Raw genomic sequence first — 11,983 nt, forward strand, 5'->3', positions numbered from 1 at the left:
ATGGGGATACACATTATTACAGAGTGTGGTTCCAGTATAAGCCAGAAGCGAATTAGGAGCAGAGAAATGTTGAGCAGCAGCAACGGCAGTGGTAGCATGGAAGGGTCGTCGTCGTTGGACTTGTTTGTGTTGGAGCGGATTCGGCGGCATCTTCTGGAAGACGAACTAGGGAATATTAATGTTGAGGAGGGAAGGTGGGAGTGGGGGAATAATAATAATAATATTAATAGTATTACTGTTGGAGCTGCAGCTGGTAATTCTTCCAAGAGTAATGATAATAATGAGAGGGCGGGGATGAGGGCAAGGGGTTTGCAGTTCAGAGGAGTTAGGAGGAGGCCGTGGGGGAAGTACGCGGCGGAAATCAGAGACCCGACCAGAAAAGGAGCTCGAATATGGCTAGGGACTTACCACACCGCCCAAGACGCTGCTTTAGCTTACGACCGAGCTGCTTTCCAGATGCGAGGGGCCAAAGCCAAACTCAACTTCCCGCACATCATTACTTCCGGCAACGACCACCACTCGCCGCTCCCACGTCGCTGTTGTAAGCGTGTTTCCGCTAACTGTAATTCCCCGGCCCGCCCCGCTGCCCCTCCCCCCCTATTCAACTTCAACAACTACTGACCAACTTAATATGTGCATTTTCTACCTCGACTCATCTTCAACATCACTCAACAAATTAGACACAACCACCACAATGTGCTGTTTCTTAATTATCGTTAGAGGTAGATTCTAAAATTTGTATGCCTCTTGGACTATCCAATACAAATTCGTACTACTTCTACATTTTCTCTCTTCAAAATGTTAACAAAATAAAGCAATCAACTCATGGTTTAAGAATTAATCTATTTATTCACGATAAGCTGCTTGCGACCTATTAGGGTAGAGAGGAGAGGCATGATATGAAGCAAATTAAATCTTGATGGACATAAGATTATTTTGGGAGAAACTAAATTTGAAGATAATTAGTGAATATTTTGGGAGAAAATAAAGAGGAGACGAGACTTTCCTCAAAAACAAGGAAATTACGGTTTTATTAGGTTGGAGATAGGTTGTCGCACACTAGGAAAGAAATTACAAATAAATGGTTACAAACAATAAATGTAAGGGCACTATGTAATTAAAATTACAACAATAAATAATAAACCAGATCAGAAAATAAAAAACTCCTGTAATCCTACACCATCAAATCAACAACAACATCAATAAACGAAACTGAAAACCGAAGAATGTGATGGTTGGTAGTCGAAGACACGCTTCAAAAAACACTGATATAAAGATAATTATTAGTTTTGTACGAGTTGATTCAATGACTAGTTATGATAAAACAACGATATTAAATTACAAGAATCTAATGAAATTTTTAGGACTTGTTTGGTAGAGAATCTGAAAATAGAAATTTGAAAATAAGGGATTAAATGGATATTTTATGTTTTCATAAATATGTTTGGGTAGTATTCAGAAATTAAATTATAATTCAAACAATTGTAAACTATAGTAGTTACCCATATTAGTTGACAATAAATTATCATTAATTTATTTACGAACATGTTTTATGTTCAAAAAATCGTGTAATTGTTGTTTTGTAATATTATATAATTTATAGGAAAAATTGAAAAATTGATTCTTTGGAGTGAGTTAAAATTTAGGTCATAGGTTTATAATTAGAATTTACCCCATGGTTTGATAAAAGCTTCATAATTAGTAGTCACTATGGTAGGGACTATTTAAGAGGATTTAACAAAACATAGGGACTATATATGAAGTTATATAAAACCATAAGAATTGAATTCTAAATTTTAAAATCATATGGATTAACTTTTAACTTTATCTAAACTATAGGGACCAAATTTGGAATTTAACTTAATTTAATTTATAATATATATATATATATATATTAATTTTTAAAAAATAAATCGAGTTTATAACATGACATACTATTTTTTTGATTTTTTTAATCGTTATATAATATAATTTTTCATTTTAAATTTTAAAACTCAAATTCTAAATACAAAGAAACATAAAAATATTGCTTTCAGGATTTGAAGGTTTAAATCACAGAATTCGAAAACAGTTTTCAGAAATGGAATTTGGATTATCTGCAAAATATATATTCGCTAAGTGAATCTGAAAATCTAAAACAGAATCTGGATTACAAACCAAACATGTCTTTAGATATTTGGTCTCAATTCATATATATAATGAGAGGAGATATTCCAAATAAAGAAATTTGTAGGTTATCAATTTCATATTTTTTGAAGTGTAGTTATAAATTAGCTTTTAAGAATATAAATTGGTTGCGTTGCTAAAAAAAAAAAGTCACTACAAAAGATTTTTCTTATAGTGTATATGTTAAATATAACAAAATTCAGAACATAACTCATCAATTTAGAAGTAACTACAAAATTTATGTTAAAGTAATTTATAAATGACACATCAATCATATGTTGATATTTTCAATTCATTTTGACCCTATAAATTCTCCCTTCTTTATTTATTTATCTATTTCCATTTCTTGCATTTGCACGAAGTTCTTAGGAAATTTCACGTATGGGCACGTGGGAAACATCACTTTCTGTTAATTTATATTCTAATCGCACGCTCCTCCTGTTGTCATATATAAAAATAAGCAATAAAATAGCATCAATATTATTAGTACATCTTATAAATGCATTCAGGTTAATGTAGTTCATCCTTATCATCCACCCACCCACACACACACTAAAAAAATTGATAAAATAAAATAGAAGTAAGAATAATTTATCATATTTAAGAGAATATGACTCTCATTTGGCCTCTTTGAAGAACATTTGAGCCGTTATGTTATGTTGATGTAAAAAATACAAGTATGTCAATCTATGTGATTATAAAGTTTTTACTACGGTAGATCTTGAATATTTCTCTAGATTGTGTTGAATTGTTCTATTACAACTTGAGAAGAGATTCTCAAACATAGGGGGAATCTAAATTCATTAAATGGAGTGGTCTTCATTTGGAGGTAAAAGGATAGAAGTTGATAGGGAGTCTCACACTTAAGTGGAGCCTAAGTGATCATATACTAAGTTTGGGTTATTTGAGTATCGTTGTAATTGCTTGACTTTATATTAGTGAAAATATCTTTTCACGAGTACACTACCCCCCAGACGTAGGTGGTATTGCATCGAACAGGGTTACCAAACTCTGGATTGTGTTTTGTTTTAGTTTTTTTGTATTTATCTTTGTTGTTCTTGAAATTGCTGTAATATTGTGTGTTACAAGGTTTGCCTTGTGTTAGATAACCTTTATTTTCACTAATGGTATGGGAAAATTGAGTGTGAACCATATAATTAGCAAAATCAGTGTAAATATAAAGTAACACAAAACAATTTTCCAGGAAATATATCCATGTGAAACAAGAGTAATCATCAATAAACAAATGAAACAACAATAACCATTGGCAATCGTATTATGGACAGGACCCCAAATATCAGAGTGAATTAAGACTAAAAGGTTAATCACATATAAAAGATGACTGAGAGAAAGATAACTCAAGTTGTTTTGCAAGTTTGTAATTCAAACCATCAAATGGAACAAATTTGGAAACGTTATTTAAATTTCTAACAAAAATTAAATGATGAAGTTTTTCGAAAGAAGCATGACTAAGACGGAGTGCCATTGCTATATAGCAGAGTCAGTGACAGAGGCACACATAGATGGATGAATAGGCAGGGAGTTGAAGTGATGTAAGCTCAAACAATATCTTTCCACTTTGCGACCCATACCAACCGTCTGTCCCATTTGCAGATCCTAAACTTGACAACCATTAGGAGAGAAACAAACAGTTAAAGAAAAGATCACATGATTATCCAACTGATGCAAGATTAAAAGCCAGGTTTGGACATAATAGGTATTGGAAAAGGATAATATGAGAAATCTAACTTTTCCTAATTTATAGTTTATTAACATAATTTACATTCAGACCACTACTTTCTTTAAAGGAAAAAATCCACTTAACTCACTTTTACAATTAATCGTGCTAGTAGATATCAGGGATCATCAAGTTTCATTTTGTTTTATGTTATTTTTGTGGTGTCTTCATGAAATTTTTTATTACTTCTTGGGTTATATCTGTAACATTTTAAAGTTTTGTGGTAAATTTTAATTTGATTATATGTGATTATTTGGGATGTATGTTGAATCTTGAAGACTTAATTGTTTTACTTCGAAAAGATTGGGTTTTCGAGCAATGTTCAATTCAACCAGTGAAAATTGAAATTTATTTTGAGAAGATATGGAAAAGACTTTCTTGTTTAATAAAAGTTTGTTTTTGGGGTTTAATTTGAAGTTGGAATTTGAAGAGTAAGAGGGAATTATATATTTAGGAAAAGAATGAGTTTTGAAAAAAAAAAGAAAAAAGAAAAAAAAGGGTATATAAAGATGTTATATATATATTTGTCTAGGAAAAGAATTAGGGTTTTAAAAGATATATATATATATATATATATATATATATATATATATATATAAAAGTTAGGGTTGCCTTGGGAAGCGTGCTAAAGAGAAATAGAAAAGAAGAATTAGATCTTCTTCCTTATAGCCGAGTGAGACCCTCTCCTTCCCCACGCTCAAGTGTTTTTTATCGTTCCAACCATTCATTGGGAAGGAGCCTCCGTGTTGTGCATCTTCAAGAGTTGCTCACGCTCGCCACCGTCTCTCCTCAGGTCGGTCGCGTTCGCTGTTCTCAACTCCCAGATATTGGAGTTGTTTGATCGCGCTGCTCTGCCGTTGCTTGTTTGCTATCTTGGCTTTGCCTCGTACCACTGCTTAGTTTGTCGTTTCAGGGGTGAGTTTTTGGCATTTGGTTAATTTTTGCGTTTTGTTCTTGATTACCCAACAAGTTTTTGGCTTAAAAAAAAAAAAACTCTTGTTCTTAGTGTTTGAAAGTTAGAATGAAATTTTGGAAGATATTAGGGTGCTGTCTAATTAGTATGGCACTGATTTCAACAAGATTTTGTTAAGAATTTGAGGCTTTTTGGTCGATTGGAGTGTGAAGGATGATGTAATTTTAGTTTATAATTATTAGATATGACCTTGTTGGGATTGGTATCGTAACTCTCCCAGAGTCTCGTAGTTTGTAAACATTGTACATATTGTTATGAATAAAATAAGAGTTATTTTATTTGCATTTACTCATATCCAATAAACAAAGATCCATGATTATTGTATGTAAACTTAAGCATGTATATGAGATATACAAGTGGATCATGCCTTAAGTAATAACCTAAAAGGTATGTAGTATAAGGATAAAGGAGGGATACCTTATCCTAGTGACACTATGGATACGATCCACTTTGTAGAGGTTTTTGAGTGTTGTAAACTATTACAGATGGTCTGATCCTAACCATTCATGTGGAGACATGTGACCGGGGGTGTCCTATACAAAGAATTTGTATAAGACTGGACCACGAGATGATTCGTCTCTTTATATAACGTTGTTGATACTTAAGAGTTACATCTCACCGAAACGATCGTAGGTGACATGACCTTAATCTTGAGTGTTTTGGGAACTCCTGCCTTTGAGGGCGGTCCTTTGATTAGTATGGGTGAGAGTGACCAGATTGCCAACTCAACATGCCTACCTTTTTAGGGATTTGTCTGATTTGGGAGCTGGGAACTCAATTACACAAGACGAAATTCACTCCTTCCCCGAAGCAATGGTAAGTAGATAGATTGCTTCCTTAAGGGCTGATTCTGAGTCTTGAACATAGTGGCCACCTCTTCTCTTTGGAAGAGAGGACCCAATCATAGTAGGACTATGACTTATGTTCATTAGAGAAATAGTGGTACTTAAGAAGTTAGATGTAACTATAGGGGCAAAACGATAAATTGGCCCAGCTGTACTTACGAGCGATCTGTGAAGGGTTATCGCACTGTTGATTGGTTGATATGGACATAGAAATATATCTGTAGTGAGAAGAGTGTAGCTGTCGGTCTTTAGTAGAGTGCCTGACAGTTAACGGATGACGGATCCCGTGACTAAAGAGTTTAGTCAGTTATTCACGTATCGTTGAAGCTTTAAGATACAGGTTCATAAGGTCCCCTTGGTAGCTCAATAGATTCAAGTTGAGAATCAGTTCTTGGGATTGATTAGAAGTGTTCAAATTAACATGAGGAAATTCAATTATATATGATATAATTGGTGTGATGTATGAGATACATCAAGTGGAGAATTAATGTAAATATGATTTATATTAAGTACCATAAAGTAGAAAAAGAACTATAGTTTATATGTTTGATGAGATGAAATAATAAAACTGTAGGTTATAAATATAATATGGTAAGTTGGTTATCATATTTATTTATAATAATATTAATTATTTGATAATTAAATCATTTTCTCTAATAATCGATTTAGTGAGAGGTTACTGGTGGTTTTATGGTAACCGTGAGATAAAAGAAAAAATGTTTTCCTAATTTTAGGGTGTTGCCACTTTCGGAAAGAATATACGGAGAAGGCTATCAAGTGAAATTATTTCACTAAACGATAGCTATAGAGAGACTAAACGATCGTGGGGTTTGACTATACAATAGTTCATTCAGCTGATCGTAGCTAAACAATCACGTGGCATGATCTATACGATATGCTGCCATTTACTACACGATTGAGCATTTGTCTATACGATAGACATCTTCCTATCTCCCACTTACTTGATCGTTTACTCGATTGCTGTTCCTCCTGTCTCTTCCTCAAACCAAGTTCATACAGAGCCCACAACTTCTGAATTCTCACACCGAGAATACCAAGGTAACCATTGTGGTGGTGTCCTCACTCAACTCAATTGATTTTGAGGATCTAGAGGTCGTTCGTTGGATTCGTGGTCGTTGTGCTCGTTGTGTTCGTGCTGTGCACTAGTCATTCGAGCATTGTTGTTCTTGGACGCTTGTAGATTGATTAAGGGAGTTTAAAGAATGGTTCTTCAAAGGTACGCATACTCTATCCCTTGACTGTAATGACCTGACCTCCTAGGAACTAAGTTGGGCCGTTACTAAATACATGCATGCATGGAACTCAAAACGACACTCAGTTATGGCGAAATAAATGCTAATTAAACAAGGTAAGTTCAAAAAACTTTCATTAAATTCAAATACTAAAACAATAGTAGGGTACCCATAAATCGTAAAGGATAAAAAATAAGTTGAAAAATGATTCTTCAAAGTAAGTTTTAAACATCAAAACTAAAATTTAAGAGAAACATGAAAAGAACTTTAAATTTCATGATGCGGAAGCGTAAAAACTAGTCTCAGTGGCTCGATCACGAATTCCGCTTGTCCATCGCTGATGCATCTCTACCCTTACCTGAAACAACAACATGAGAAAGAATGAGTATAAAATATTCAGTAAGTAACCCTACTACTAGGGGTCAAGCTGGGCATCTATGTCCTCTAGATACCCACCTCTGGTGAAACATATAAACTGTTCTAGTCCTCATGGGACACATATACACATGAAAAAAGAAGGAGATTGAGTCCTATCCTATTGTAGTTAAGTAGGCCCACTACCTCTGATGAATCCCAAAGGAGACACAAACTGGTGAATCCCAAAGGAAACACAAACTGGTGAATCTCGAAGGAAACACAGACTGGTGAATCCCGAAGGAAACACAGACTTGTGAATCCTAAAGGAAACACAGACTGGTGAATCTCGAAGGAAATACAAACTGGTGAATCCCGAAGGAAACACAAACTGGTGAATCCCGAAGGAAACACAAAATCTAATGGGCATTTAACTAATCAGTAAGAACATTTGACAGTCTCAACATCAAAATCATCACTGTACGAACCTATGGCATACATATAAACCCCAACATCATGGCCCTACAACATGCACATATACCTCAACATCATGGTTCTACAACATACATATATACCTCAACATCATCAGATCAAATACAACCATGGAAGCACATACCATCTCATACTAGCATTCAAGTGTCTATGTGCATAAATAAATAATTCGGATCTCGTAATAGAATATACTTTGATCATGTTATACTATCAATCTATCATGCTATCATTTTGCCATAACATTCATTTATCATGCTAGCATACATCTAATGCCTGGCCCGTGGGGAGTTCCAGTAGTAAGATTACTTACCTCAAAGTTAAATCCAAAATTAACCCAAGCAATTAATCTCCAATGAAGTAACTCTTGAATTAATTCCCCTAGCACAAAACACAAACACTAGAATTCAATCCTTGGAGCCAAAACCAAAACATACTACATTTAATCCAACGAACCCCAATTTAACTTACCAAAGTTGTGGCTAAGATCAAATTCACAACCAAAAGTTTGATTGACCAACTTGATAACGGGCAGAAATGCACGTTATCATAGTGCTAAGTTCTTAAACAATGTTGGATTGCGTTGATAAAACATGTTAAATTGCGTCCATCAAGCATCAATTTCATAATATTGCGATCGCATGCGTTCATCGCATAGGAACAGTTGATTTTAGTGTTTTTATGCAGAATATGCGTTGACACAATGCAAGAATTACGATTATAGGAAATCATTGGTCGAGCGATGCATCACCGCAAGGCTTTGCGGTGATCGTGTTCGCAAATATTCGCCCGAGAAGGATCGCCGCAACTTGATCAGTGCAACATGGTGGATGCATTTGGGTGAAAGGCTAATTAATCGCAATGGGACAGAAAGATGATGAAAGTCGAATCCAAATTAAGTTGATAGCCGATAATGATCACAAGTACATTTAGCTTTTCGGTGACAATTATTCGACGCATCAATCAGGAATTAAAGCCGTCCCATCTGTACAATTATGAAAGAGAAACCACCTTTTACCTTGGATGCTCTATAAATACTAAGGGCATTCTTCAGAAAAGGGGTTAACCATTTCATCAGTTAGAGATTTCATACTTCAGTTCGCACGTCTTTGTTCATAATTTTTCCTTTCGTTTTAAGGCGGAGCAAGGGAAGAGTGTTGACGCCGGAGATCGCTCAGGGAAACTCGAGAGAGAATCTTGAGGTGAAGAAGCAGAGAACGGGCCGACTCTCGCGAGAGCGAGATTATCTTTTGAGCACAAGTAGAGAAACAATGTAAAAGCCTAGGCAGCAAGAGATTGCTATCAGGCCCTTTATTCTATACTTGCATTGTTATTTTGTATTTCTTCTTTATATTTATACAATGGAAGTTCTATTTCTACATCTGTTCACTCTCTTAGTACCCATGAGTAGCTAAACTAGTTGAATGGGTTGAGAAGAACTAAGCTAACATGATCTAGGAAGTTCATTGCTTGTGATTGTCTTGTTTTATGCTGTGCTAAATACCCTTTAGAGCTATTAGAGAGAGTCTAAAGAAAGAACCTAATGACTCGAGAGAGCTAGGTTAGAATATGGACTTGAGAGAGCACGATTAGAACTGCATAAACAAGAGATGGGGACTTAGAGATAAGCTCTGTTTGTCAACCTGCATCGCATGCATCCTAGAGATGAGAATGATATTATGTGGTCGCCTTATTTGTATGTGTGTCATTCCGTCATCGCATAAATAAGAATAGAGGCTTAGTGTAGGTCCTATAGACTTTTCACATATATTGCATGTGTTCTAGTTTTAGAAGTCGTGGCATTCGCACCGAGAGGTGTTTTACTGTTGTATGCATGTTGCATGATCGCATAGCATGAACGCATCCTAGGAAGTGTTAGCCGAAACTTTTCTCAACCCGTTTACCCCATACTGATCGCATTTCCTGTTTATCAACTCTTTTCAAACTCTGCCGCATTTTTTTTATTTTACATTAACGTAAATAAAAAACCCAACAATTTATTTATTTATCTGGTTACTGCAAAGGTTTTCATAAAAATTACCAACGCAACCTGTTTTCACAAGTCCCTGAGTTCGACCTTGGACTTACCAGGAAACTCAATGGAATTTACACTTGGATTCTGCTGAGGAAACTTGAGTGCACAATGCAATTTCATCAACGCATATCACCCATATTTCCATTTCATAAAATCGAGCACCACAACTCGAAACAACTTTTGCAATGCTGCACGATCTGCTCTCGACCTTGAAACTCTTCCAACACTCAAATCTATGGCCCAAACATGATGGTCATTCACAATTTTAGCCAAAATCAAACGAGTATTCTAAAATCCCCAAAGAAAATTCTAAAAACTTCTATCTTACCCAAAGACTCCAAGGTTCTGGCACAAGCAACGGTGGTGGTGACAGAAGAAATTCAACGCCTAGGCAGCGGATCCGACGTGACGACGCGGATCTGACGTGAGGTGAAGTGAACCTAGGCTGGACGGATCGAGCTGGATGACGGGACGTAGCGACTGGACAAATCTGGGTAACAACACAGAACCCACGAATGACGAATTTGACGCGCAGCTGGGCTGGACAAACGGTGCGACTGAAGGCTGAAGGTCACTTATCTGACCCGACTTTAATGGGCGAACTAATCAGGTGGTAGACGCGCGGATCCGGAGTGCGGAGCTTCGAACGCGGTTGGGCCTCACCGAATGGTGGGCGTCGGCTGGGCAAAACCTCGATGGCGAGCGGCGTCTGGATGAAGGGCTGAGGAGACCGGCTACTGGTCGAGGTCAGCGACGGGAGGAAAAAGAAATGGGGGGGGGGGGGCGCCGGATGCGTGAGGAAGAAAGGGGAGATTTTGATTTTTATAAAAATAATAATAATAATAATAAAAACAAAAAAAGAAATAAGTATAATTATATTTTATTCCTTTCCTTATTCCACTTTATACTATTAAATTCCTTTCCTTTTCAAAAGAAAATTAATTCCTGCCATTAATTTCTAAATTGAATAATTTCACGCCAATAATTAAATTCCCGCACTTACACTTGAAGTCCAAAATTCCAAAAATGCCCTTCAACTAATAACAATTACTGAAATTCCAAATAATAAAGTTACTGAAATTACATTATTATTAAAAAATATGCGGGGTGTTAATTGACACTCTTAAAGCATGCTGTAATTTCTTGTTGTGTATGACCTATTAGTTTCCGTTCTTGTACTGTAATTGTTGATGTTCATTTCGAATGGAATTTGGAACGATCCTTCTGCTACTCATGGAAATCTTCATATCTGATTTCCTTTAGGCTTATGTTCAGGTTGGGTTGCTCAATTGAAGTTTTGGAGTGGTTTTGAAATAAACTATGTGTGGGGTAAGTGGTTTAAATTTTGTGGATTAAAGTTGTGATATCAAAATTGAAGCCAAATGTTAAAAAAATAATTTATGCTTCATGTTTTAGGATTTGATTCAAAGTGTGTGAGAACCAGAAGGATTGGCTTGCTTAAAAAACAACGTTTAGGCCTAAATTCAGGTAAGAAATTTACTACCGGTTGCCCTCAAACCGAAGTTGGTGTTAAGATTGTGTTTGCACCAAGGGCTTGTTTCTATTGTGATGAATGTTCTGCCATGTTTGATGGATTGTTTGATGACTGTTGAGACTGTTCGGAAACTCATGCAATACGATACTTTGGTTATGTCATGTTGTAGCTTGTTGTGAATTTGGAACGGTGTATGTTTCATGTTGGATTGATGTGACTATTAGCACCCCTATCGGATTGTGTTCATTCCTTGAGTATATTTTGACATACTAACGAGATCGCCACCCACGATTATGTTATTGTGTCTATTCAGAGTTACTTCCTATGAAAGTGTGCCTTCGAGTTCGCTTCTTATACCTATGTTTATGTCTATTTCAGGATGCATACCTTTGTGTCATTTACTGGGTATTTTTTTTATATTCACCATTTTTTCTTTAATTATTTTTAGGTAACGGAAAGGATATAACGACGAATGATAAGAAGAATCTATGATCGGGTCTTGGGACTTGATAACGTTTCTGCATATGTTTTTCTTATGTTTACAAGTTTTAGCTTTGCGATTAAACCTTTAAATTCTTTAAATATATCATTTGATTTTTTTCTTTTTATTAAATTTATTTTAAATTAAAGTTAGG

General features: G+C 35.6%; 1 protein-coding gene across 1 annotated transcript; it reads left to right on the forward strand.

The window, feature by feature from the left end:
- On the forward strand, positions 1-783 carry LOC150038244 (uncharacterized). The gene has a single exon (XM_090312507.1). The coding sequence runs from the start codon at positions 1-3 to the stop codon at positions 619-621; it is 621 nt and encodes a 206-aa protein (XP_090168633.1). The 3' UTR covers positions 622-783.
- The last annotated feature ends 11,200 nt before the right edge of the window (positions 784-11,983 follow it).

The sequence above is a fragment of the Benincasa hispida genome, chromosome 1 (genome assembly GCF_027475165.1).
Source record: "Benincasa hispida cultivar pf3 chromosome 1, pf3_genome.v1.1, whole genome shotgun sequence".
Classification (NCBI taxonomy): domain Eukaryota; kingdom Viridiplantae; phylum Streptophyta; class Magnoliopsida; order Cucurbitales; family Cucurbitaceae; genus Benincasa; species Benincasa hispida.

Bases quoted from the DNA above. Each gene is read 5' to 3' on its own strand.
- LOC150038244 (XM_090312507.1), top strand. From the start codon at position 1: ATGGGGATACACATTATTACAGAGTGTGGTTCCAGTATAAGCCAGAAG.